The 27,650-nt window shown below is 56.2% G+C and overlaps 6 protein-coding genes across 6 annotated transcripts, besides 1 other annotated feature; all 6 read right to left on the reverse strand.

Annotated features, from left to right (window-relative positions):
- Positions 1-871: 871 nt before the first annotated feature.
- On the reverse strand, positions 872-4,957 carry LPMP_280540 (RAD50 DNA repair-like protein; the record flags this gene model as incomplete). Its single annotated transcript, XM_010702093.1, has 1 exon — positions 872-4,957. The coding sequence occupies one exon, from the start codon at positions 4,955-4,957 to the stop codon at positions 872-874; it is 4,086 nt and encodes a 1,361-aa protein (XP_010700395.1).
- Positions 4,958-6,007: 1,050 nt separating this feature from the next.
- Positions 6,008-6,346, reverse strand: LPMP_280550 (ribosomal protein S26, putative; the record flags this gene model as incomplete). Its single annotated transcript, XM_010702094.1, has 1 exon — positions 6,008-6,346. The coding sequence occupies one exon, from the start codon at positions 6,344-6,346 to the stop codon at positions 6,008-6,010; it is 339 nt and encodes a 112-aa protein (XP_010700396.1).
- Positions 6,347-7,938: 1,592 nt separating this feature from the next.
- On the reverse strand, positions 7,939-9,063 carry RAD51 (DNA repair protein RAD51, putative; the record flags this gene model as incomplete). Its single annotated transcript, XM_010702095.1, has 1 exon — positions 7,939-9,063. The coding sequence occupies one exon, from the start codon at positions 9,061-9,063 to the stop codon at positions 7,939-7,941; it is 1,125 nt and encodes a 374-aa protein (XP_010700397.1).
- Positions 9,064-10,828: 1,765 nt separating this feature from the next.
- Positions 10,829-12,346, reverse strand: LPMP_280570 (nucleobase/nucleoside transporter; the record flags this gene model as incomplete). Its single annotated transcript, XM_010702096.1, has 1 exon — positions 10,829-12,346. One exon carries the CDS (start codon positions 12,344-12,346, stop codon positions 10,829-10,831), a length of 1,518 nt encoding a protein of 505 aa, XP_010700398.1.
- Positions 12,347-16,762: 4,416 nt separating this feature from the next.
- Positions 16,763-17,623, reverse strand: LPMP_280580 (hypothetical protein; the record flags this gene model as incomplete). Its single annotated transcript, XM_010702097.1, has 1 exon — positions 16,763-17,623. The coding sequence occupies one exon, from the start codon at positions 17,621-17,623 to the stop codon at positions 16,763-16,765; it is 861 nt and encodes a 286-aa protein (XP_010700399.1).
- A 1,050-nt stretch (positions 17,624-18,673) lies between these two features.
- Positions 18,674-19,245: a repeat region.
- A 2,330-nt stretch (positions 19,246-21,575) lies between these two features.
- Positions 21,576-26,210, reverse strand: MPK8 (mitogen-activated protein kinase, putative; the record flags this gene model as incomplete). Its single annotated transcript, XM_010702098.1, has 1 exon — positions 21,576-26,210. One exon carries the CDS (start codon positions 26,208-26,210, stop codon positions 21,576-21,578), a length of 4,635 nt encoding a protein of 1,544 aa, XP_010700400.1.
- Between the last annotated feature and the right edge of the window lie 1,440 nt (positions 26,211-27,650).

The following is a 27,650-nucleotide window of genomic DNA, read 5'->3' on the forward strand; positions in this document are numbered from 1 at the left end:
AGAAGGTGGCCGTCGTAATGAAGAAAAGGTGGAGAAACAATCACCACCGAGATCACTGCTCGCACAAACGCCTCACAGGAGGGTCAGGGGAAGAAGCGGTGATGATGCAGACAAAGAGCTGCATCTACGAGAAGAAAGCGAAGCAGTCGGTAGAGAGGAAGGGGGACGGTGGCAGGCTCCATAGAGGAGATGAGCTTGAAGCCGACACAGCAACTGCGGGGGCATCCCCCGCATGTGAAGAGGTGAAAGTGGAGCGCTAACGTAGATCTCTCTTCCATCCCTTCAAAACAGCAGCATCACGCCCAATGCGTTTGACTTTATTTTTGATACGACATGGCCACCTCTTGTGTTGCCGCCCACGTAGAGCCTCGTCATCCGCAGCACATGCTGGGAAACGAGAGAAAACCACACAGGAAAGAAGGGGCTGGCAGCTGCGTTTCCAACGACTGAAAGGGAGAGCGATGGGGGGAGGGCTGATACTCATCACATCAAGGACAGCAGCGAACAACATAAGAACAAGGCGAAAACACGTCGGCATCGAGAACCACAGCAGCCGTACAGCAGAAGTGCAGGTGGCAGACACCCCGCAACCGCACCAACAGAGCTCTAGAGAAGAAGAGAGAGCGAGAAAAGTGTGTAAGAATCGGTTCGCAGAAGCACACGCACACGCCCCGACAAACCTACACATCCTCGAAGCGAGGACACAAAGAGCTTGCTGAGCAGTGAGAAACGGCAGGAGCAATCGACGGAGCACATGTTTGCAACAGCGCAGCTGTGGAAAGGGACGACACGCATGCACGCCACGGCAACGAACGAGAAAGAGTGGCTGAGAGATGGCGGTTGCGCAGCGCACAGTACTGTCTCTCTCGCCTCACGCAAAGAGCTGGTCAAATGTGCGCTCGTCAATCACCGAGAAGGCACCCTCGCGATCCTTGTGAACGTAGTAGAACTTCTCCAGCGACTGGCCACCCAACGCACGCACAAACTGCTCGTCGTGCGTGATAACAACGAGTTGAAAGTGCTTCACCGCCCTCCGCACCTCAATGAGGGTCCGCAGCGCGTCCGCCAGGCTGCGAGCGTTGTCGTCGTCGAGGTTTGTTGTCGGTTCATCTAGGGCGAGGATACCGCAGTCGCAGCAGAAGGCTTCGCTCAGCGCGAGCCGAATGATGATCGAGGCAAGAGCCTTCTGCCCAGCGCTGCAGCGACCACGCATATCCATCTCATTGTTTCCACGTTTCATGACAACGCGGTAATTGTAGCTGCGCCGCGCCGCAGTCGTTGTCGTCCCCTCGGTCTCTGACCGGATCTCCACTGTGTCAATGTCGCTGCCGCGGTACGTCAGGCGCCATAGCTCCGCGATGATCTGGTTAATCTGTGTAATCTTCTCCTGGTGGTACGACTGCACCGCCTTCTCCAGAGCGCTGTAGTACTTCTCGATATCCTGGATAGATATCTCCGTCGTTTGCACTTTCAGAAAAGTCGACCGGTAACGCTTTTCGATGTTCTGGTACTTGTCGCCACGCAGCTGCTGCTTCAGCTGACTCACATCAAGCAGCATCGCCTCCGTATTGCCGTCTTGCTGCGCGCGTATCTTCTCTAGCGACGTGATTTTGGCGGTGATCATCTCACGCAGTGCTGCGAGGCTCGCCTGTCCCGCCCCCTCGCCCAATAGCTGCTCCACGTCGTGCAGGCGGTCCGACTTCAGCGAGGCGAGAGTGCGCTCCGTCTCTGTCAGGCGCGCCTCGTCGGCCGCGATGGACACCGCCTGCTGCAGAACATCGATCTGGCGGTCCATGTCAGCGGAGCGGCGGTGCTGGTCACTTAGCGTCGTCCGAGCTTCGTTAATCCGACTGGCTAGCTCCTCTTCCTCCTGGGTCGCGGCCTCGTACGCGCTCTCGGTCTCGCGTAGGTGCCCCCGAAGCCCCTCCAATCGTTGGTTGCAGCCGTTCTGTACGTAGCTGAGCACCGCAGGCAGTGAAAGCTGCAACTGGCGGAGCTGCTGTTCCGCTGTGTCCAAAGCGCCGCGCTCGGCAGCTTCCACCTTTTGAAGCTCGGTACGCAGTTGCAGAACGCGCCACTGGTGCACCTCCACGCTACGCTGCGCTTCTGTTGCCTGAACCTTCAGCTCCTCCAGTCGCGTGCGGTGGTGAACCGCCTCCTCCTGCAGCTCACGAGCTACCGTCTCTAGATCCTCCAGCTTTGCCACCGCAACCTCCGCCTGAAACAGCGCTGCCTTGCGCTCCTGCAGCTGCCGATGCACCGCATTCTCGTCCTGGCCGCACTCCATCCGTTGGGCCTCAGCAAACTGCCTGTTGAGCTGGTGCAGCCGCTCCGTCGAAGCCGCGTAGGCCTCAGAAAGCTCCTCAAAGGAGCGCTGCGGCAGCTGAACTCTTTCCGCGGCACCGTCGCCGCTGCCCTGCATTCGTCGTATCTGTGGCTGTCGCTGTTGCTCCGCCTGCGCCGCCTCAGCGTCCTTCTCCTTCCGCCTCAGTGTGTCGCGCAGTGCCACCGTTTTCTCCCCCATGGTGCACACTCTGCACAGATGTTGGAACACGATGTCTAGCTGATGCACCACATGCTGAGAGGCATCGCGGGCCGCAGAGACCTTGCGCTGCTCCGCTCGATTCTTCTTCACCCTCTCCTCAAGCGCTTCAAGTTCGGCCTCCAGATCTGGAATACGCGGCAAGTTCCGCCGCACAGTCGCCACGACGTTCTGCAGCTTTTCAAAACCTTCGTAGGTCACCTGGGCTTTGGTGACGGCCGCCTCCACAGCCGCCAGTTGATCGGGGCTGGTGCGCTGTTTGGCTGCATTTCGCGTCAGAAAACGCTCCAACGCGTCCTCACTCTCAAAGGAACGCTCGCAGACGGCGCACATCCCCTTCTCCCTCGCCACCACCATAAAATCGTGGTAGCACGTCGCAAGGGTCTCCAGGACGTGGCGCCTCTGCGACGCCGTCTCTGCTGCCTCCCTGGCCTGTAGTAGCATTTGCTCGTAGTCCTCCATGTTAGAGACGAGACCGGAGCATTGTCTAGTGCCGGCATCAACAGAGCGGCGACACTGGTCTAGCTCATTGGTGTTGTAGGACATCTGCTGCTCCTCTATGGCACACATATTCTCTAGCTCTAGCACGCGTGTCTGCAGCGCGCGCAAGTCCTCCGCCTTGAGCTGCTGTACCTGAGCGGTTTGGGTGCGCAAAGACGTTAGAGTTTGCAATGAGAAGGTGTCAGCACCCACATCCTGTGGGACTTGCATGCCGATCTCTTGCAAAATCGGGAGTACATCTCGCTGTAACGCCGTCGCCACAGCCGCATTGGATTCGTCGACCTGCTGACGCAGCAACACCAGATCGTGCCCCTGACGCTCCATCAACTTCTGCTGCATCATCTCCTCGCGCAGTTGGGCCACCGCACTGTTCTGCCCCTCTAACTCCATGAGAATGTGCTGACTGCGCTTCGCCTCACCGCCCTTCTTCCGCAACACTTCAGCGGCGGCGACACGCTGCTGCAGCTCTTCCACCTCGGTCTGAACCTGGAGCAGCTGTGTGCGGCACCCGTCGCCGCCAAGGGCCGAGATGGCAGCGGCGTTCTCCTTGATGCGGCGGCACACACCTTCCAGGGCGTGTTCGCGCATCTCGATCTCCCTGTTGCATCCATCCACCGCGCGAGAGTTGCCCTGCACGCCGTCCTCTGCGTCTTGAATACGCTGCTGAACGCACTCTGTGGCAGCGCAAATGCGCTGACGTGCGGCTGATACGGCCACCTCCGCCTTTTGGAGCACCCGCTGCAGGCTGAGCTCATCAATGCTGTCTTCGCTCAGGACGTACTCGCTGGACAAGTGCTGGATAAGTTCGCGAAGCTGCACCACATTCCCCTTGTGCACCAGCGCCTCACGCTCCAGCAGCTGCACGTTCGAGCGGCACTTGTACATCTCCTCCTCTTGAATGCGCCGCCGCGCTGCGGCTGCATCGTGGCGCTTGGTATCGCGCACGAGGCTCTCTTCGAGTTGCTGCATCTGCGCTCCAAAGCAGCGGCGTATTTCGAGCAAATCCTCTAGTGTCTGACTTGTGGTAGGTGCACCCATGCGTCGTATGGCCTCGCGGCGCTCTTCGAGACGTCCGCTGGTGACCGCCACCTCACGTTGCAGCGTCTCGATCTGTTCCTCCACTGCACGCAGTTCCTCCCGTGCCTGGCACAGGCCCCGCAGCTCTGGCTCGATGCCGATGCTGCGGCTCTGAATGGCCTTGACAAGGCTTTCCTTCTGCGCAATCTGCTGCTCCAGCTGCTTCGCTTGCTCGCGGTGCTCCCGTAGGGCCATCAGACTTGCCTCGTGCTCCTTCAGCTGGCGGCGGAACTCTTTGCTGTTGTCGCGCAACCTGTCCAGTGCGAGGACGTACCGGGTGGCGGCGAAGATGTCGTCAAAGATACGCTTCACATCCTTCGGCGGCCCCAGTGGCCAGTTGCACTCTTCCTGGTGGCAGAAAATGACGTGTGTCAGAACAGCGGGCGACACACCCAACATTTCCGGTACGACACGGTCCACATCACTGGAACGGTACGTGCTGGAGATCACCTCCCCGGTAGCCGAGTCCTGGAAAGCGACGGTGTTGTCGAGTGTGGTAAAAGTGACGCGGTGAGCGCTCCGTGTAGCCTGGAAGGAGCGGATAACCTGCATCACCTTACTACCCTTTCCTGTAAAAATCAGTCGAATCTGCGCCTTGACCTCTGTCTCGCCAACGACCTTGGGATCATAGACAAAAGAACCCCTCTCAGCCCCACTGCCAGGCGGCATGGCCCCCGTACACGCGTTCAGCAGGGCCTCGATGATGGTGGTTTTGCCAGCACCATTCTTACCGAGAATGACCGTCAAAGGCTTCTGAAACTGAATAAACTGCTGATTTGCTGGGTTTGGGTCGAAGCTGCGAACACCGCACAGCTGCAACTTCTCGATGCTCGTCATCGCCTTAGTGGAACACAACAACAAATGTTAATGGGTGCCGCCTACGCGGCTTCGCAGAGCCGTTTTGCTTGTGATTTCAGTGCGCCGAGAGTCAAAATCTAAAATATAAATGTATGGTACCGTATGGGGGTATTTGGGTCTGTATGCTTGTGTGTGCGTGCCTTTGGGGGAACACCTGCGAGTGCGTCCGCGCTTGCGTGGGCGCGTGTGCACCAAACTCGGTGGCACTTGAGCTGCTCTCACTCGCTGTAGCGCCGGCGTGTGTCCGCTGAAGGGAGGTGGCGATTAAAAGACGCCTATCTTCTGGAGGTCCTTGGTCACGGAAAGACATAAAAGAGTGAGAAAATCGCACTTGAAGGTGCAGGTGGGGGAGGAAGTCACGAGGAAATCATAAATTCACAGAAACGTGCGAAACGCGCTCAACCAACTAACTTGCACCGATGCCGAAAGAAAAGGACAGCGCGTCGGGTGGGAGCAGCCTAGTACACAACGTGATGCACATGCATGCAACCTGCACTAGCTGTATCCCCTTTGACTCCACGGAGATATTCCGCGTCGCCGCATCCTCGCTCTAGCGCAACCTCGTCCTCGCTACCGAGGAACATGTGCATGCAAAACCCACGCACATGTGTTCTTACTGTCCTTCCCATCTCACGCCAGATGAGGGCGCACATCGACCAACGCTCTTGTCACTCCTGCCGCTGTTCACTTTTCTTGTTGTGGCTGCTGCGTTTTCTTTGAAAAAAAAAAAACAAGACTGAGAGAAAACATACGAAGACAAACGAAGGCAATCAGTGTGCCCGTGAAATAACACATTACGACAGGGATCAACGTGAACAGGGGGACAAAGACAGCGACAACGATAAAGAGAAGAGCGGGATAGGGAGGGCATGAGGATAGACAGCGGCAGAACAGTCTTGTCACACTTCAGCGCAGCAGCGTTTCTCTACTGCTGTCCCTCACCCTGGGCACCAAACAGCCACTCTTACGTTGTGTTTCATCCGTTCAGTGGGAAGAGTTCGCCTATCCCTTCGCCCCTAGCGAACTCTTTTACTTCTTACCGACCGGGCGGAACGGCACCTTCTTCGTGTAGCGCGTCTTGCGACTCTCGACCGGGCGGGCGCGCACAGTGCGGCTGTGGATGGCGCACGCAATGCAGAAGCGCTGCTTCATGTACAGCTTCGGCATCGGGAAGTTCGCACCGTACACCGGGGACGCCTCCGCCACATCGCGGGCGGAAGCGGCATCCAGCATGCGGCGCACCACAAAGCGACCGACAGCCTTATCCTTCGGAGTCAGACGGCCGCAGTTGAAGCAGTGGACTGGCTTGACGCGACCGCGGCTGTGCGGGGGTTTCGAACGTCCGTGGTTGCGGCGCTTGGTCGTCATTTTCGCGAGGGGCCCTGAAGGGTAGAAGACGCGAAACTCCTCCTTGTCTAGTTATTCCTATGTAAATATGAGTGCAGTGATGTTTCACCCAGAAGCGAGGAGAAAAACAAGGAGAACATGTGAAGGATGCAGTGGGGCAATGAGGGTAGCCAGAGGTGGAGAAAGGATGAAGGGAATGGAGCTCTAGAGGGAGAGAGCAAACGAGGGCGCTCTTCGCTTCGGCACAACGGAACTGATGAAACAGCGCGCACACATCCCTATGTGCAGTGGGGGAGCACGCTCGTGCAGAAGAGAGAAGGATCTTATCAGGAAAAAAGTCAGACAAGGAAAAGACTGCTGGTCGTGTTCTGTGCAGCTCGTGTCCCGCTCCATTGGCGCGCACAAATAAGCACCCACCTCAAGTCTCGGCCATCTGCCGCTTTCTTTTGCTGGTGTCTCCTTCAACAAAGGCGACCGTCACACACACACACACGCACACGCACACTAATGCAGCTGCAACCGCAAAACGAAGAGAAGAAACACAGACGCCCCCCCGCCCCCGCCCCGGGTCACAATGAACACATCCACAACCCGCACAGCCAAGGCAGCACACATGAACACGCCGCGAGATACGGGAAGAGACGGTAAGGCGGGGAGGGAGCAAGGAAAGCACAGGCAAAGGGGGGAAGAGTACTGAGGAAAACAGATGTGGGCAGCTTAAGTGGCTAGGGGGGGGACATCGGAGTGTTCGGGTGTGTCTAGTTTATCTCTCTAACTTCTCCTGGGCTTCTATCCATCTCACTGTGTAGTCGTTTCCGCCCCATTACTTGAGATGGGTCTGCTTGTCCTCCTGTGTGGAGCCCTCCACGACCGCCTCCATTCCCTACCAAGATGACGACTGGTGTGCCGTGATGACTTCGAAAAGGAAAGAACAGTCCTGTGACCTCTCGTATCTGAAGCTCGTGGGTGCGCATACAGTGCGGCCATCGCCTTTTTCTTTTTCCCTCCCTCTTGCGCCTGGCCTGCAAATCCAAGGGAAGGACAGGAGAGTCAACAGCGCGAGGAGGTCGGATGGCGACACCCCTCCTCAACGCACACACACACACAAATGCACTCCGAAGAGGCCTTTGAATGGAGTCCGCACGTACCAACATGCAAGGGAGAAAAGAGGGAAGGGGAGAGAGGAGGGGTGCCAGCAGGTGAGACAGAGGGGAAACAGAACCAACCGATATCGAAAAGTAAAACAGCGACAGCACGGATAGAAAGAGGCGACACCACCCAAGGCATCATACAATCACGCACACCAAGAGGGGAAAAGGAACAGGCAGACAAGCACAACGTGAATTGCACTTGATTGACAATAGAGAAAGAGGCAGCACCGTCACACACCACACCAAAGTGCGCACGCACACACACGCCATCACGAGTGACTGCGCTGTAGGCCCTCAATCATAAGAAAACAAAGAACAGCACGAGCAGTGTATGATGAATGGCTAGAGAACTAATTGAGGAGACAGGGCGACACTTTTGAATGAAAACTTAATCAGGGGAGATTGCGGGGTTGCAGGCATCGAAGAAGTGTCTGCGTGCCCCCTTCCCATATCCACCACCGTTCAATCTCGAGCGTCACCAACGCCATCATTGTAGATGCCAAAGATTGCCTCGGCTTCAGCTAGGCACGGTGAGTCGTACACCTTGATGATACGCTGCTCACCGCGACCCTTGCGCAGGCTAAGCCGCGTCGTCGAGGCGTGAGCCATGATGTGACCCCCAATCGGCTTCTTGGCGTCCGCCTGAAACATCTGTGCCGAGCCGTCCACATTGGCCACTACCTGGTTCGTGACAACCACCGCCACCCCATACTCCTCGGCAAGGTTGTGCAGTGAACGCAAAAACTTGCCGAGGTGCATCTGCCGTGCTGCGAGCTCATTCCGGCCGCTGTAGTCTGTGCGGTACAGGGCGGTTGCAGAGTCAACGATGATGAGCGCAAAACGATTCTCGGCCATCATGGCGGAGGCCTGCAACAAGAGCTGCTGCTGGTGATCCGTGTTGAAGGCCCGCGCACACGCCACGTTAGCAAGCACATCCTCCGGGTCCAGCTTGTACCGCTCCGCCACTGCCGCAAGGCGCTCAGGGCGGAAAGTGCCTTCGGTGTCAATGTAGAGCGCCATGCCCTCCGCGCCACCCTGCGAGATCGGCAGCTGGCATGTCACGCACAGCGTGTGGCAGAGCTGCGTCTTGCCAGTGCGGAACTCCCCGAAGAGCTCCGTGATGCTTCCAGTTTCGATGCCGCCGCCGAGAAGCTTGTCCACCTCGCGGCTGCCAGTAGTAACCATAATGATCTCCTTGCGTGCCTCGTGGTAGGCAACCGCCGAAGTGAAGCCCATCGGCACGAGTTTGGCGCACTCTGCCATAATCTTTTCGGCCTTGTTCTCACTGATCCCCTTCACTGCCAGGATGGCCTTCTTCGGGGCATAAGCCGCTGACTCGACCGTGTAAAAGCCGTACTCCATCAGCTTTTTGATGTCCGAGCTGGCCACGCCGTAGTTCTCCAAGATCTGAATAACACGAAAGCCACTTGCGTTCGGCTCCGCCACCCCTGTGCCCTGCTGCGGCTGAAATACCTGCTCTTCATTCTGGAGACACTCCTGCGGCTGACTCTCCATCACCTCAACCTCCTCAACAGGCTGCGCCGACGGACGACCACGGCGAGTCTTGGCCTTGGAACGGGTCTGCATCTCGGAAAGAGAAAAAAAAGATGGTAGCGGGACGCGTAAGATACCGTGTCAGTGCCACGCAGTAGACCGCGCACGAGTGTCGAGCGAGGCAAGATGTACCTACACGAACCTGCAGGAAAAGGCAGAGAACACGCGACTGCGGTGCAGTGCCAGGGCAATACGAAGAGGAGGCGCTGGGGAAGGTGAAAGTCGTTGAGAGGTAGGAACAGAGAACTGCAAGGAGTGGAGGAAAACACGAAAGAGCCAACGTAGAGTTGCACGACAGAGTGCTCAGCCTGAAACACACACACACACACAGTGGAGAACGAAAAGCAACCGAGTGAGAATCGTAGTTTGGGTGGACAAAAATGTAAAAGAAAAGACGCGACTAAAAAGAAAGCCGACAGGCGCTGAATGAACCCGAATGCACAACACAACCTTGAGCAGGTGTATACGGCGGTAGCACGGGGGAGAGGCGTGTACGTGAGTCCGAGAGAGAGAGAAAGGAGAGAGGCAACAATACGTATGTGCGCACGCTTGGTGAAGCGAAAGAAAGAAATGATGAAGGTTGGTGGGTGAGTAAGAAGAAGGGAAGTAGAAGGGTTGTCGGCAGTGAAGAGGAGTACGTGTGTGGGTGTGGGTGTGTTCGGTACGAGAGGTTATGTGTATCTCTTGAGACAATGAGCGACCTCGGTGCGTTAACGACAGAGCCCAGTGTCTGAGAGCGGCAGTTTCAGTAGTGCTTGAGCAGAGGAATAAAGATGGGTGACGCTGCGAGCAACAGCGAAGAGGGAATAATTGACTCGCCTGGCGCACTCCTCGTTCCCGCTTCTCGTTTCTTTTCTGTTGTTGGTTTATGTATGATGTGAGGGTGAGAATTCCTCAAGCGTGAGTAGGAGGGGGGTCGTCTATGATTGGTGCATCTAGTGTATATGCAGTTCCTCGGTGCACTGTCGAAGACCGGTGCCTCTTCTGGGGGAGGAAGGGGGCTGTTGGGGCAGCAGTGGAGGTTGTTGCTTTCCTTCGATTAGCGCAGTGTAAATGCAACGTTAGTGGCGCAACACGTACGACTTTGTGAAGAAGAACGAGACTGTGTAGTGACGCTCTCTGCTGAACGAGGATGATGGAAGATGAATAACCACTGTGTGTCAGCTGAGGTGAGATACGCGCAAGAGACGCGTCGTAAACTGAGTTGCTCGTGTGGGTTTAACGGCAGTGGTTCGTTGTTTCTTTGTTCGTCCTTCGTCGGAACCACTGTTGTGTGTGCGGGGGGGGGGAGTAAGGGTACAGCAGTCAGTGGTAAAGATGGCATGTGATCTAAGTCGGTAATTGGCTAATGAGCATTAGCGGCTGAAAGCGCAGACAAGAGCTGTGCGGCCGTATACTGCGGCAAGGTAAAGAAGAGAAGGGCGGTGAAGATAGTAACTGCAAGGACACAGGGGTGCTGCCCTGAAGGAAAGTCACAGTCCCCCACTCAGAGCGTCACGCACGCACACACAAGCAGCACTGGAGTTAGGTAGGAAGGAGACCTAAAGAGATCAGTGGGAGGTGGTAAAACAGAGAGGGGAGGGCCTAGGAAGCCGAGCAGTTCGCTCTACTGAAGCGAATTCTTTCCGCTTTTTTTTTCGTCTTCGGCACGAAAAGGGGACCGCGAGCGTTGGAAAGACACACAATGCACCGCTATCAAGAAGGCAAAAAGAGGGAAGCAAAACTGGTTTAAGTCCCAACCGCAGCATCACATGACGCGCTCGAGGCCCCTTTCCTCATGACGGTGGGCGTGTCTGCGCTAGAGGGCCAACGTGAGAACGAGAAGGCTCACCACGGAGCCGAATGTGATGCCCCCGAGAATTGCAAAGCATATGCATGGCCCAGCAATTTCGCGTTCCTTAGTTGTCAAGCGCGGGTCGCCGCTTCCGTACGCTATCGCCAGGCCAAGTAAATAGCCGTTCGTGCTGCCAAGTAGCAGGAAGACCACAATGGGGTTGACGTTCGAGTTGATCACCCTGGGTGTGCAGATGCCCAGCGCAAGCGGAATGACGCACACGATGGCACGCACCACCACCAAAACAGGCACGAAGCGCTGCGGGCACCACAGCTTTTGAAAGTTGACAATCAGGCGGCCAATGGTATCACCAACGTTGAACATTAGGATGACGACCATTGGCATGATCGCCTCCTTGCTCCACGCCGTGTCTTTAGCCGGGGTTAAACCGCCTGTGGCGTTACTTTCCTTGTACATAGCACTGAGGCCGATGCCGGGGAACAGCACCAGGGTCGTGAACATGCTCGCTGCCAGGCAGACCAGCATTAGCCAGATCTTCCGCACCACAGCGAAAACGCTCGCCTCCGCCTCCACCACGTTAGCATCGTTGTCTTGCCAAGAAAGCGGACTCCCGGCGGCGTTCTCACACTTACCGGTAGTATAGGCCTGGGGCTCACCGTCATCCAGATTCTGCGCCGCCCCCATAGCGATCCCCATCTTCTCCGCGCCATTCTCCGCCATCCTCTCCTGCGTCGGCGTCGAATCCAAACGGGGAGCCGTAGCGCAAACACATTCCTGTGGTGGCTGACTCTTCTCCCCCTCGCCTTGCACACAGAAGGCACCGTGACAGGAGCGGCCGTAGTCCTTGCAATAGGTGCGGACCAGAGGACTGAAACGCAGAAGCACGGTGATTGCTATGACCACCACCATGAGTGCTATGCCAATCGAAAAGAAGATGACGGCACCCGTCTTCACTCCCGAAAAAGTCGACGGCAAGGCAACCGTGATGATAATGCGCAGCACAGAGCTGACGCTGCCTGAGAATCCACCCCCCATCACGAGCGCCGTTATGTACTTTGTAGGCAGAGATCCGAATAAAGCAAATAAAGCAGACTGCAGGACGGTTGTCGCACCGCCAGCCACAATGCAGGAAATGATCAGCACAGCCATGGAAGAGCGCTCGCTGACACCACCGCCAGCCGCGCATACGGGAAGGAGCAGCGCCGCAACCAGCGAGAAGACGGCACCTGTAATGATGCGGTACTGCACCTTCTGTCGCAGTACCCACGGTGTCAGCATGACAAACTGCAGGAGAAACATCGGCAAAATCATCAGCACTGTCATCCAGGTCGAGATCTTACTCCAGAAGGGCTTGTTCATTGCCTGTGGTAGGGTTCTCACATCATCCGTGTACTTGACCGCAGCAAACTGAAAGTAGTGCTCCATGTAGGAGGGGGAGGATAAGAAGCTGTTGTAGACGAAGAGGCAGCACAGGCCGAGAACGGCCCCCGCCGCGTACAACAGTATCTCTTCCAATGGCATGGACCCACGGAGACACAGACAGAGAAAGATAGACGGATAAAAAAAAAAGAGCGAGGCCGACACGTAAGCCGTGGCAGATCAACACACAACACAGCCGTCAACGCACAACAGCACAGAAAGACACCGCAGGGGGGGGGGGTACTTACAATGGAACCGCTTGAACAAGAACGCCAGAAGTAAAACAGAAACTGTGAGGTGCAGCGGGCCACCGTGAGGAGGTGACGCGAATGGGTGAAGCCGATGACAGAGAGAGAGAAGTCAAGAAGACGCTTCACTACACCACGTGAAGATACAGATAAAAAAAATCAAAGGAACGACAGAAAAACAAGAGTGATGGCGTCCTGTTGGTGTGATTGCGCAGACTCCTTATATTCCCTGACAATAGGAGGAGAACGTATTCAGGCAGAGGTGCCGTCTGGGGGTGAGAAAACGAGGAGATGCCGTAAGGGGAGCAAACAAGCAGAAAGAAAAAGAGCCCTCAGTCATTAGAAAAGAATGGAAAGGAATGAAATCCGAGATAAAAGAGACTGTGGGGCTTATCACGACAGATGGAGGGAGGGGGACTTGTGAGTGTTGCGGCTATTCTCTTCGTTTTTTTTTTAAGCTACTGGACGTGCCGAGAGCGTGGTGGTGGTGGTGGGGAGTGTGGAAAACAAAGTCAACGACTTTATGGCAAGGAGGTCAACGAAGGTGTGTCAACACGAGACACGAGAAAGACAAAGCAGTCCGCAACGAGTTCTATCGGGGTGATGGCACCTTGGATCTGGGACGCCTGTCACTGCACTTCCACTGCTGTCGCTGCTCTTCAAGTGTTCAGGCAGCCCTTCAGAGGACAAAGGGCTCGTGTTCGTGTGGCGGTGCAGCGGAGACGCGAACAGAGGCGCAACCGGTGCTTTGGACACGGAGGGAGGAGACGAGAGAAGAAAAAATTACTTAGGGAAGTCTAGTGCGTTTTTCTCAGTTGCGTCTCTCGCACACGTTCCCCTATCCCGTGCAGTTTTACGCCGATGGAAGAGGAGCACTCACGCTGCCACCCTTTCGGACTCTCTCTCCGCCTAGCTGATTTGCTCCTTTTGAGTAGCCTTTTGCAAGACTTACCCGAAGCGACCTGTGCAGGGAGAGGACGACGATGTGTAGAGCGAGTCCAAAACCAATCACTGACACACTAAAGCGGCAGGGGGGAGAGAAACAGGAGAGAGAGGAAAACCAACGGCGAACGAAATATGAAACGAAAGAAAAACGGTTGTGAAGGACGAAGAGGGCAAGGTGTGTGTGTGTGTGTGTGCGCGCGCGGCCACCATATGTGGAGGCGTCGAAGAGGAAGGGACAGGGATGAACTTGTTTCGATGGAGTGGATGTGCGATTGTAGATCGAAGTATGGTTTGCGCTGCGCGCGCATTGCAACCGCGAATGTGGACAAAAAGGGAAAGGCAAGGGTGAGAGTGGAGAGCACTGCGTGCAGTGACGGTGGTGTGGGTAGGGAGCTGGAGCGGGTCAGACGGGAGCTATGAAGGAGGCAGCGGCAGGTACACAAGCAGCAGTTGCAGTACATCACAGAGTGTAATTCTGAGTGGAAAGAGATGCAGGGAAATGTAGGGGTTGCGGTGTTACTTTTTGTTTCTTGTTGCTATCGTGGCTGTTTCCACGCCTTACTCACGCGCAAAGAGCGCGCGACGGGGTCGTGCACCGACACAATTGTGGTTTGCTCATCCCTGCCTATGGAAGCCACCGGTACAGGCTAAGAAGAAGTTGGGAGAGGAATGAGGTCACAAAACATGGATCCGGAGGGAGATGCGATGCGGATATGCGGCAAAAAACACACACATAAGTGAAGAGGCGCAGAAAAAGCGAGGCAAGCTAACGAAGAAAGAGTCCTCATCATCAGCAAAGCGCACGCGAATCGCGCTTAACGCCTTACCGCAACCCATACAAGGTAAAGCTACCGCTTCACATGAGTGAGGCCAGCGTACATCTGACCACACGTCTTACACTTCCCGCCCGATGCACACTTCATGGCGCACTGCCTGCAGAAACAGGGATGATGGCATGAGTTTGTCTCAAACTCGATGGCCTTCTGATGGCATTTCATGCACACCGTCTTCACTGGGGTCGGGAGTGGCCCACTCCCAGAAGACGACGAGGACGCAGAGGCAGAGTCAGGCATCGCTTCAAACCTACTTTGTAAGGTCAGCCTTAAACACAGATAGTGCGCCTCTGCACGACTATGCGCATGAGTCGCGTCTTTCTTTCTCTCTCTTCAGCAGCTGCTCTTCGGTCGCGGCTTTGTGCGCCGTAGGCCCACGAAAACCGACGGGTGGAAAAGGGATGTGAATTCTGCGTATAAAGGGACCAATGGGAGTCGAAGCTCTTCATATAAAGCAGCACCACGAAGGAAAAGCCAATGCGAAACCGCCAAGACCTTCTATTGGGGGGACACAAGCACACACCCCACACACAAACCAAACAGCCACGAGTGCGTACGACTTGATGGACGAGAAAAAGTACGTGGGTGTGTGAGGTATTGGCACCGAGAAAAGCAAGGCGCCGGTGGGCGGGGGCAAGGGGCAGGCGAGAAGAAGATGGTTTGAAAGAGCAGTGGATAACATGACAGCGACAGAGATGCGAGACGACGCATCCTCGGCGTCCCTTGGGCCGCTCCCCCACCAGCGTGCGCACATCCGCCCATAGAGAGAGTCGACTTCGTTGGCTGCCCAGAGCATCTCTCTGAGGTTAAGTGCAAGAGTCGCGGAAGGGAAGGCACAAAGTGCCACACGCACACACCCATGGACAGAAATGACACTCTTTCTCTTCATTTATTCGCTCTTCTTTTTCCATGGAGTACGTCTGCATCTCCCTGTGCCTGCTCGCCTCAGGAACTGCATTGTGGCCCCTCTGCTCCTTCCTTCGACCCCACCCCCACCCCTCGCCCTCGCTTCCCACTCCTCCTCAGCGTGCATTTATGTGAGGGGGACAGGGGTTCGTATCTCACGAAGTTCGAGGTGGAATAAAGAGGAGCGAGGCGACCAAGAAAAAAAAATGGCACGGGGAGGCCGCCGCTGACGTGAAAGAAGAAGCGACGGGAAGTGGAATGGCGCCAGAGCGCAAGGGGGCCGGGGGCGAGTACAAATGGAGAGGAGAGCGTAGGCATCGAGGGACAAGTGTGGATCAGCAAATGGGAAGAAAGCGGAGAGCGAGAGACGTACAGCCACAGAAGAGGGCAGACGTGTTACACACACCCACACACACACGCTACAAGACGCATCCCTTACATAAACCCGGGATAGTGACTTGATGACGTATTGCGCTCGACTCCTCTCTCTCTCTCTTCGGGACATGCCACACGTAGTCAAGAAAGGCCGACGCGAACCACTCAGGTAAGGAGATGGAGTTATCTGACAGGGTGTAGCAGATCTCGCTTGGGTGACTTCGCTTTCCTTACCGCCTGTGCAAGGAGACACAGACGAGGATGACGAGAACCTGCGGCAGCTGCTACTGGAAGTGGAAAAGGGCGGTGGAAATGCTAGGGCACTGGCGTAGAGGTACTCCCATACGTGGTGATTCCAAGCAGCACGCACACCAACTCAGCGGTCCGGCGAGTAAAGGGGAGAGGCGAGTGAAGCGGGTTTTCTCGGTGGGCCTACTCCTCGGTGTTTCTGTTCTTGTCGTGGAGCTCTACCGTTAAGTATGTGTCTTCATTTGCGCGCGTATGCTGCCCTACGAACACACGATACGCGAATAGCGAGAGTGAGAGAGTCGTTAGAGATGAAGGGTAGACGCAGCTGGTGCCTTTCCGTGCGCATGTGTGTGAAAGAGAAGTCAGCAGACATACACACACACACAAGCGCACGCCCTTCAGCTCCACGACTACGGCGAAGGAGAGCAGTAGAGGAGTGGATCGCATGGAGATGCGTGTCCAGGCTCACCTAAAAGGTGCCCACCACCGACAGCCGCGTCCCCTCCACTCCTACCGTCCACGAAAGCAGAAAGCCAACAAGAGGCCCTTGATGGGCGTATGCGGAGAAGAGGCAAAAAACTCTGCGCCAGTGAAGAGAGTCGTTCTTGCAGGCCTCCCCCCTCCCCCGCCCTGCATCGGCAAAAAGGGAACGAAAGACAAAACACGCGCGCGTCTCGAGGAATACTGATGCCGTCACTGAGGCCCGTGCTTGGCCAGCAGAGGAGCAATGAAGAGACGCGAGACAAGAAAGGCACCACAACGAACGAAGAACAAGGCAGAGAGAATACACACTTACACACGCAATACACGGAAAGTGGGCATGGGAGGAGAAAAAAAAAAGACAAACAGAGAGAGAGAGGGAGTAGAAGGAAGAGGGCGGTAGTGGATCGCTCCCTCATCCCGTAGGACGGATGGCTTAGTCCAGAATCGCCCCATGGTCTTCGAATGCACCTCATATCGTGTCAGCTCGCAGTGCACTGCGCGCGATAGGATATCCGCTTCAAGTCGAGTATGTGCATCTCCTTGGACTGTGCCTTGTATTGATCCAGCAAATCCTGAAAATCACCCTTGTCTACCTTGTAGGCGTCCATGGCGCGCTTTCCGAGTACCATACAGTCCCTACTCATCTTACGCACATCATCCTCAAGGGTCTTGATAAGGGCCTCGGGAGTGCCGACGGAAGTGAGGAGTGGATTCTGTCCCAGTTGCTGCAACTGGGACACCTGCTCACCGATACGCTGCTGCAGGCCCTTCACCTTCGCCTCCAGCGTCTCCACCTCGTTGCGCAGCGTCGTGTTCTCGTTCGCAACTCGCTCGATTTCGCTCATTGTCTGCCGACTCACCTTCCGCATCAGTTTCACAATAGGAAGCTGGTAGCAGTAGGCGTCGAGACAGTTTGGGTTGATCACCAGGTCCCGCAGCAGTCGGTCCGTCTCCCCACTCAGCTGCAGCGTGACGCTGTGTAAGCTTGGAGGCTCTACAGGGCCCCAGCAATCTGCCGCGTTCTGAAACGCATTACGGACCGCCTCCACCAAGGTGGAGGTGGCGACGCTCCACTGGTACGCCATCGCTTCAGAAGGGTTGATGTTGGGGGGCGTGATAGGGACGTTGTGGCAGCAGTACGGCATCGTCGCCTTCGGCGCAGCCTTCGGAAACGACGAGGGCAGTGTAACGTACAGAGAGAGGGCATACTCGATTGTCGGGCTGATGCGCAGCGCATGATCTACCTTAAGCACCGTCTCCTGCGCGCTTTCCGTGACGACGGAGGTTGACGGGAACTGCCGCCGCAGCTCCTCTAGCTGCTCACTGCGATCTTGCGGCATCTAGAGCAGTCGAGCGCGGCAGCGAGGATTTGTCGGGGCGGGAGTGGGTGAGGGAAGGGGGGGCTGAAAAGCACAAACGACAAAAAAAGCGCTCGAAAGAAACGCCCCAAAAAGGGACAACCCACTCTTCGACGCCGACGCACACACAGTCCTCACAAGCGCCAAAGTGCTTGAGCAGCGCACCACGGGGCCAGAAATGCCCACGCAAGAGTAACGAAGCAGAGTTCACAGGAAAAAAAGGAGAGAAGCAATGGCTTCGCCGCCGCCCTTCAAGCCTGGAGAGATGTAATGCCTGTGTCGCACGCCAGAGTCCTCGCAAAACTCGAATGTGTAAATAGAAAGGCGCTCGTGTGCAAGCGCGCGCGATGCCTTTCAGTGAGCCACAGTGGAAGACGTCTTGATGATGAGGATGATGATGGGCGAGGGGAAGAGAAGGAGGGAGGCGACTACATACGGGTGGGAAAATGAGGCAACAAAAAAAGGTGGACTATTGCGGGCGTTTGCTTACGTTAGATTGAGCTGCGCCGTTGCACGTAATTGCCCAACAGCGTTCATGAAGGGTGCCCAAAGTGAACAGAGAAGAGAGGTGGAAAGACAGCTGCAAATTTAAAGGAAGACAGGATGAGGGAGCTAGCGTCGTTGACTTCAACAAGCAAACCACAAAATACTACACATTCTGAGCTCGTGTGCCACACTGCGGTGCGCACGTTCTTCGATGCCGAAAAAGCCCCTCGCGGGGGAGAAGTAAGCCCCGAAAACGCTCACAAGCTGGCCATTGATTTCAAGTTAACAAGTGAAGGCACCACTGTTCGCCTCAGAACAGCAGCGCTAGCAGGCAAAGATTCCATCAGAATAATTTAATGGGGAAATGGTATAGGCGCATCGGTACTACCTACCCGTTAGTGCGCTTCCAGCAGAGCATCATTGTTGTCCTATTGAGGAATGCTTCGTCTCCCCACACACATACACACACACACACACACACTATATCCATTCTGCTACCAGTCAGCTAATAGGGGCATAAAAACGCATCTCCCTTACACCTCGTGTTCCGCTGCGGCTGTTAAAGCCTTCTCGTCTAGAACGAACCACCCTCTTGTTGTTGAATTAGGCTATGCATTTGATGGACTCTCCCTGTCCTTCTTCGCTCCTCCTCCTGATGTGTGCTGCGCATTCAGTCAGGCGGACTCAGGTGGGTGGCGTGCCTTGATCCGAGGGGGCCGCGTCCAAGGTCCTGCTCGAGGGCAGAAGCGGTGGTGGCTGTCATGTGAATAGCAGAGGATGCCCGCCTGGTGCCTGGGACCGGTCACCGAATCTGTGGTCCATGCAATTGGCGTCCGTGCCTCTGACACAAGTGATTTTGCAAGCTTGTCGGCTTTGTCGTGCTGTTTCAGGCCCAAAATGACCAAGGAGAAACGGGAATGAGAAACGCACGCGACGGACCAGCAGCGCCAGCAGGTCTGCCCAGATATGTCACACTATACCATCCCCTACTCCTCTAGCACCCGTGATGGATATCGCAAGGAAGAAGAGCGAGTCCGTGGTCACAGCCACACGTGTTCTTCTCTTCCTTGGCTAATTCAGCTATCTTCGTGGCAGGTCAATGTCCAGCTCTATTGCTTAGAGAAAAGGGAGGCAGGCGAGACAAGGGCGCAGATGAGCTGTTGTCTCTTGGCCCTTTCTTGGCGTTTCCCCCTCAAGACGAAAAGAGGCAATGCGTAGCAGCGCTAGCACCGCTTAAGGGAGACGTGGTAGGAAAACAGCACAGCGCACACCGTCAGGGGATGGAGTGGAGAAAAGGGCAAGCGGGAAGGGAAATACACACACACACACAGACATGTATAAGTGCGTATGTACACACACGAGCACAAGGCGAGAGGCACAGAGCCAGCAGCGAGCCCCCTCCCCTTCTCTTTTCCCACAAGGCCAAAGGTGTGGAGAAGGGAGAGAGAAGTCGGCGTCCTTTATACTGGTCTTCATGTGGATGGTGAGGGTAGTTAGCTGGCCGCAGATGGGATCTCGCTGGATGGAGAAGCCAACAACAGTGTTACCACTCTCTCTCTCTGCACATTCAGCACGCTCCGCGAGCAGCTGAATGGGAGGTGAGATCATCAGCTCCAGGAGCACCCGCTTCTTTCCTCTTGTGAGAACGTCCTCTAAGCCACAGGTCACCCTGCCGTCATCGATACTGGGTCGACTCGGGCCCGAGTTGAAGCAGCGCCGGCTGCTGCCGGTAATGCCATCTGTGAAAACCGGCATGCGGATCGGCAGCCAGGCCCCTAATTGCAGAAGACGCGACCCGTATGCTCACTGGCATGCCGTACCACATGGTTTATCCAACTCACACAAATGCCGATGGTGCACGCCCCCAGCTGCGCCAAAGCCGAGACCAGCATACAGCAACACGACCACGGTGACCCTCAACAGCGCGCAACCCATTGGCGAAAAGTGAGAGCGCAAGAGAGGCTGTGTGCGTGTGGGGGGAAGTCATTGCGGAGAAGTTGAGCTCTTGTATAAACATGTGTGTCAAAGAGGGGCCTGCGACACAACGGCAAACGCGTCTAATACAAAGGACGCTAGGCAATATCGCCTGACCATTTTGGAGTCAACTAGAAAGCTGCCAGCATCAACGATAATGAAAAGTGTAGAGGGAGGTTAGTTACTCACGTTTCGCACGGAAAGGAAGCAGAAAGAGCACCGATGGTGGGTGGATGTGGGTGGGCGCAGCGGTGCGTACACCTGCGCGACTCTGTGTCGGCCTCTTTGTGTAGGGGGGAAGAGGAGGGAGGAGGGGAGGGTAGCGAGTACCCATTGACTTGGCCGTATGTTGGGCGGAGCGAGGGCGGAGAGGCGCAAAGGGAACACAAAAGAAAGAAAGAAACGGCGAATCGAACGAAGAGGAGGTATCGACCAGGAGACGCGCTCCCGACCATCTTTTCGTTGCAGCGCGAGGGAAAGAGAGAAAGGCGAGGGGGTGAGCAAAGGGAGAGAGATGGAAGAAGCGGCGGATACCCTGAAAGGGCAACGCGGAAAACAAGGCGAGACCCACGTGAAGTACACGTAAGAATGAAAGAAAAAAGGAAATGTGATAGGTGCAAACAGTTCAGTGAAAGCGAGCACAAATAAAGGAGTAGACTAAAGCAGGACTTAGAGGCTGAAAAGACGTGGAGGAAAGGCTAGGCTGTGTGCCTGTGCGCATCGTATCCACGATAACGGATACCCCGCCTCCGGTGACAGAGTAGGCGATTCGCATCACTGTGAAAAAAAGCAAGGAAGGGAGGGAAGAAGAGAAGGCAGTGGCGCTCGCAGTCACGTCTCTGCCCCTGAACCTAGTGAAGTGACGCATGCAGCATTTCATAGCGAATCGTGGTCTGTCTCTGCCCTCTCTTCTAAGGTAATACCCCCGGTTCAAGAGAGGCGTAGACATGCACACACGCATACTAAAGTGCCTGTGCTGGTCGTTTTTTTTTTTGCGTTTGCAATTGAGTAAAGCGATGCGCTCTGGTCTTGCTCTCTCCTTTCCTCCTGATGTTGTTGGGCGCCGCGGCAGGGCGGAGACATCCACACCAGAGAAGGACAAAAGAGAAGATGAAGAGGAGACCCCACGAAACAGAGACGCACAGAGGGCATACATCGACCCCTCTCACAGACGCACACACGCACACATAATCCCAACCCCAATCACAAGAAGGGAGAGACGGAGAGAAGCGAAAGAGTTATGGGGCGCCATCGCCATACCAAGAGAAAGCGCCGCCGGTGCTGAGGAAGAAAGAGGGAAAGGGAAAGCGTGAGACGATCCATAAACACCCACACACACACGAGGGAGAGAGAGGAAGGATCGTGCACCCGCGGTGGATAACGGAACGCCTGCATCCACATAGGAGAGCAATTCAGTTGTCGTCAGAGCCAAAAGCCGGTAGCCTTCCCCTCCACGTGGCGAGTGTGCTCTCGCTCAGAGCATCAAGCGGCTCTTCCTACGACCTCCGCCGGCGTGCAGCTGTTGCGCGCTTAGCACGCTCGATCCGCCGAGAAGCGGCTGGGGAGGCGCCAGGGAGAGCCCGACTCTCTCTCGTGATGACCGGGAGATGTCATTCACCGTGCCGAACGCATTCAGCGAACCCTGCATCGACAGTGGCGACGTGTTGGAGATACTGATCACATCATCTTCGTCGCACCCCAGTAGACGCGTTGGCGCGGCAGGAAACAACTCCGGAACGGTGTTGTGCCTCGTAGCTCCCGCGGGGGTGTCCACTACATCCGCCGTCGCAACAGAGCCCTTTCTTTCACGATGAGCTGGCGATTCATCGGCCTCTCGGTCGAGGCCACGCGACGTAGTAGAGTTGTCTGGCATGCTACATGACATAGTGACTCTCATGCCAGTGCGTGTCGGAGACCAGCTGCCACTGCTGTGCACTCGATGCTGACGCTGTTGATTGGTGTGCCGGTGTGCTGGTGGAGTCTCCATCAGCACTACTGTCTCCAAGTCGTCATGCGTGGTGGTAGGGGGAGTGGAGGAGAGCAGGGTTGAATTTTCGTGGCCGCGGTACCCTCCACGTGGGACGCCAGCGGCCGAGTCCTCAAGCAACTCGCCACTGAGAGACAGCTCGATGGGGTTGGAGAGACGACGCTGTTGCCGCGCCCCAGACAACGACAGGAGCTGCGACTCTATCAAGGCGTGCTGCCCATCAACGCCGCTGAGTTGCTGGGGGGCTGGTGAGAGAAACGGCGACCGCGCAGAGCTGCTCACGACACAAGGTGACTGCGCAGAAAAGGAACTTCTGCCAAAGACAGGATCGGGTCCGAGGGCGATTGGCGTCTGCAGCGAGTAATCACCCGCAGCGGTGGTGAAGTGGTGATGACGCAGCAGCGCAGGAGCGAGCCGGCGTGTGTGGGCCGAGTTTGTAGTATTCGGAGGAGTCTTGAAAGACATGCCAGTACTAGCGGAGAAGCTCTCATGGTGGTTGCTGATCGACAGTTCAGAGGGTAGACCTTCTCTCTGATTGGTAGGTGAGAAAGGGTGAATTGCTGCCAGCCTCAAGGGCGACGATGCCGTGCGGTAGGACCGAAAAATGAGACTGCGTGCTACGCGACAGCTGCCGCCTGTGGAGACGTTCGCGGTGTGTGTACTGGCAATCCCGGCAAGCGAGCTCGAATCCATGCGAGGGGAGCACCCGCTGGTACTGCCCCCGGAGTGCGGCGGTCGTTGGAGGCATTTCTCCCAACCATAATCCTCTGGTTTGCTGTCGGCGGTGCGTTTGCCAGGAGCTGAGGTTGTGCCAGAAGCTACGGTGTCTCGTTTCACAGTCATCGCTGAGAACTGCTTTTCTGTTTCGAACAGCGTTAGCAAGGAATCGGAATCACCGCTGCAGTGATCCTCGTCGGGTCTTACACCGTTACCCAGCTGATTAGGTGGCTGAGACGTCGGCACCACAGGCTCCGCACTGGTAATGGGAAATTCGGTAGCACCTCCTAGGTTTCTGCCGTGAACGTCTCCACTAGAGTCAATGTCCCACTCAGCGTACTTTGGCCGGTGAGAGGCAGGCACAACCGCGACCGGCGCCAGCACCTCCACAGCGCTGGGTGTGCCCACTGAGATGCTAAGGCTTTCTATCTCCCTCAGCAACGTAACACGCTCCTGAACCGGCAGCGGCCGCACTTCACATGGCAGCTGGGGTGATGCGTAGCGCAAGTGCCCAGGACTCTTGCTATCACCGCCACGCGTGTTGCTTACTGCGAGCGCTGCGGACACCTCTGGAGGGCTGCGGGCGAAGAGGGGCTTCGACAGCGCCCGACTGTAGGGATTACCGTTTGCAGTACCAGCGCGGCCAGTCGGTGTGCAGGTGCGACGACGCCGCTGCGGAGAGGGATGCAAGTTGGGCGTTCCCTGGTGTCTCTGCACCGAGATCTCTGCTAGCCCCTGTGCAGCCGCACGAAAAGAAGAGGCCAGAGCAGTCTCACTCACACAGGATGGGGCGGCTGGAAAGACACGCCCTACACTTCGATCGCGGCCTTTACCAGTCCTGGAACGCCGCTCCTTCGCCACAGAGGCCAGCCCGCCACTACGGCCAGTACCGCCACGCGTACTCGGTAGCGCAATGGACGTCCCTGAGTTGTTGTTGCATGGGCGTGCGCCATTCGACGTTGCCGCGGTGCTCTTGTCGACGCCGCCTCTGCTGCCCTGGCTTCGTGGCGCGCTCATCGCTCCACTGAGGTGTCGCAGCTTTTCCGCGTGGCCCTCTCGCGCAGAGTGCATTAGACGATGTTTAGAGGGAGGCTCTACCACAGTAGGTGCCAGCGACTGCTCCTGCAGCTTTGAACGACTCGCGAGCATCGACTTGAAAGAGCATGACTGCGCCAACAGAGAGGACGGTGACTTGGTACGAGATGCATTCGCAGCGGTGCCTCTGTGAGGTAGTGGTCGGGTCTTCATCACATCGTCTCTTTCTTTCTTCGTCGCTCGCCGAGTCTTCGGCAAAGAAAGAGGGGTGGAGAAGTCCATGTCACCCACCACGTCTTCGCATGCAGCACCACCAGCACCTCCGGGTTCCTGTGCAAACGCATTCATTGGTAGGGAACCAGCTCGCGTCAGCGCCCGGACCCTCGCGCTGTCCTTGAGGCTAGATGTGCGCCGCCGAAGTAGCCGCACATCTCGTGGGCTGTGGTGGCCCTGCAGGCTCTGGAACAGGGAGGTGGAGCTGCAGTCCTCAATTATCACTGATGCGTCGTGCTGAACGGCATGAGCATTGGTGCCCTCACGCGCCGCCTGTGAACGCGGTACTACCCGGCCACCGCTTTTGACCTCTTCCAGCACCAGCCGTAGAGGTGGCGAGTTGCCGTCCCCGGCAGCCCTGTCGCGTGCCGCAGCTGCGCAGTCAGTGATTGTCTCGTTCACCTTGGGTGACTCCAGAGCAAGTGGTACAAGCACGCTAGACAGCTGTGGGAGAGGATCGTGGCCCTCCTCAGCCGTGACGTCAGTCGGCGGCGCGACTTTAGCTGAGGTGTCCGAGGAAGTCCACAACGAAAAACTCGACGAGTTAACCAGCGAGGAGTCACCAGTGGCAACAACGCAAGCTGCGCGCGATGCAGACGAAGAAGCTGATGCCTCCCACGCGACACTCGTCAAGCGAGGTGAGCGCGCTGCGCGACACGGCATCGGCAGAGGGCTACCTCCGTCGTCCTGCACCTCTGTACTCTTATCTAGCAGAGAAATAGGTACCTCAACCAGCGGTGGTGCCACTGCTTCTAGGCAAGGCGAGCCGCCGCCACCAGCGACACCGGGCGTGCAGAAAAAGGGCGAAGTGGAGTGGATGGCTCGGGTGGCAGTAAGGGGAGGGAAAGGCTCTTGGTGTGCCGTGGTCGCCTGCATCTCTGTTGTCTTGTGGCAGGCATCTTGGCTGCTGAAGGCAGCATGATCCCCATTCACCGCCACATCGAACCTCCCTCGTATATCGTCAAAGTAGGGGTGCTCAAGAGCGTCCTCGACGGCGATGCGCTCCGCCGCGTCGACGCGAAGAAGTCGATGAAGTAAGTCCATGCCAGCCATCGTAATTCTTCCTCCGTAATGGTTGGTTAAATAGAGGCTCGTGCCCTGCTTTGCCTCTACATTCTCCTGCGCACCGCCTCTTGCGTCGCGTGATCGTCGTGGCTTCTGCTGCGTCGACTTGGTGCGCAGCATGCCGCCGTTCCTCTTCCGCACCGCCGCCTCGTAGGCCGCTGGGAAATCGCCGATTCGGGTCTGAATAAGCGAGAGTTGCTCCAGCTCTGTCTTGCCGGGCAGCAACGGTTCACCGCCAATCGCCTCCGCCATGATGGCGCCCACAGCCCACATGTCGACGGCGTACGTATAGCTGGGCATCCCCAGGAGCATCTCCGGACTTCGGTACCACCGCGTTGCGACGTAGTTTGTCATGATCGCCTGATGATCAGCGAGGACAAGCTCGCTGAGCACTGCCGAGTTGGCTGTTGAGGCCGAGGCGCCGTTGCGCATTTGCGGTGTGCTGTATGGTGACTGCAAAGAGCCCTGTCCAAAGCTGCTATTCCCAGTCATCGGTGAAGCCAATGACCCGACATCTTTCGAGGAGGTGGAGAGCTGGTGTGGTTGTTGCTGTGGCTGCGGCTGAAGCTCCCGGGGAAGTGGCCGGCAAAACCCAAAGTCACACAGGGAGGCTGTGCCGTCGTCGCGCACCAAGATGTTTTCAGGTTTTACATCACGATGGATGATGCCGTTGCGATGACAGGAGCGAATACCCAAGAGAATGGTGAAGAGAAGCACCATCAACGAGTCCTCGGGCAGGCCGTGACGTGCCTCCTCCAGCAGGTCTAACAGGCTACGCGGTATGTACTCCATGACAAGGTACAGGCGGTTCTTCTGCTTAAATGTTTCGAGGAGCTGTGTCACGTTGGGCTCGCCCTTGAGCAGCTGCTCGACGCGCAGCTCGCGCAGCATCGCTACCCGAACGTACGCATTCGACTGGAAGCTCTTGAACTGCTTCACTGCCACTATCCGATTAGTCCGCTTATCTCGGCACTTGAAGACGACTCCGTAGGTGCCCTCACCGATGACCTCGAGGACGTCGTAGTGATCCATCCTGCAAGTCCAATCCTTGGCTTTTTGAGCGTCTCCCTTCTTCGAGATGGAATGAACGGTTGTCGCTTGATGGTGCGAGGCACGGTTCCGCACAGGGAAAGAGAGAGAGAGCGCGCGTTCGCAGGAGAAAAAGGGAGAGGGGACAAGCACGGGAAAGAAAATATGAATAACAACAATAAGCTATTGAAAGAAAAATGGAGAGGATAGAAGACCAACAATGCAAACCTTTGCAAGCTCGAGTACGTGACTTCGTGCTCGTGTGTGTGGATGTGTGTGTGTGAGTGGGTGTATGCGGACGTTGAGAGACGATCTAGCTTCTCATTCTTGAAAGGAATTTCACTCGCTCCCTCTTTCTCTCGTTGTCTGCCTCGAGTTGTCTATGTACAAGCAAAAACACAAGAATTAGAATAAACGCCCCACAGAGAGCCGCAACAATCAGCGCGAGAGAGAAGACGCGCAGGAGATTGAGAAAAGAAAGGCGAACAAGTGAAGGCCACCGCGAATGAGAAAGCCGCAAGAACGAGCCCGTTCGTTTTTTTCCTCAAAAGAAAACGATGCAGGTCGACACAAGTACGGACAAAAAAGAGTGGTGCACTTGCGTGTTTTTTCTTTTTTTGGGGGGGGGGCGCGGTGGTTCTGCGCGGTTACTCTCAGCGACCAGTGACACACACACACACACACACAAGTGCGACCACACAGGCGCGGAGGCGATATGAAAGATGGTGATGATAAACAGCAACCGAAGAAAAAAAGCACCCTAATGGCTTAGAATACTCAGGGAAGATCAGATGGCGGCGGCGGCAGTGGTGAAGCGAGACAAAATGAGAGAGTGGATTGTTGGGTTGGGTAAAGGGGAAGAATCGCCACAAGGGACACGGGAAAGTGAGAGGGGTCACTGGTGAACCCAGACGAGGCTTCTGTGATGCCAAAGAGGGGGAAGGATCGGCGCCTACTTCCGGGCAACGCACCAACGCAGGGACAGGCGCACTATCACGGATACACGCCAAAAAGCAAACGAACAAGATAGAGAAGGAGAGAGAACAGTGTGGGGGAGGAACGAGAAAATGCAGAAGAGCGAGTACAAGAGCAGATGAGGGAAATGGCAAAGAACGAAACAGAAACCACACGCACAGAGGCACGCACCTACACAAGTGACACACCGAGACAGACTCCGACAGAGAGGTTGAGAGGCGCACTACAGTGTGAAAGAGAGACGAAAGGGAAAATCGAGGGGATGCCGGCACACGATACAGCAAACGCCAACTAGATAAGAATATAGCGGAAAGACAGAGAACAAAGTGCACAGATGCGGAGAGAAACATAAGGTGAAAGCGTGAGACTTGAAGGACAGTAACCAGCCTTAGAGCTGGCGACGGTCTCTATGCGTCGCTATGCGTTTTCCAAGAGGAGCTGCAGGTGAAGGGGGAATCCAATGGCAAG

Source organism: Leishmania panamensis (genome assembly GCF_000755165.1).
Source record: "Leishmania panamensis strain MHOM/PA/94/PSC-1 chromosome 28 sequence".
Lineage (NCBI taxonomy): Eukaryota > Euglenozoa > Kinetoplastea > Trypanosomatida > Trypanosomatidae > Leishmania > Leishmania panamensis.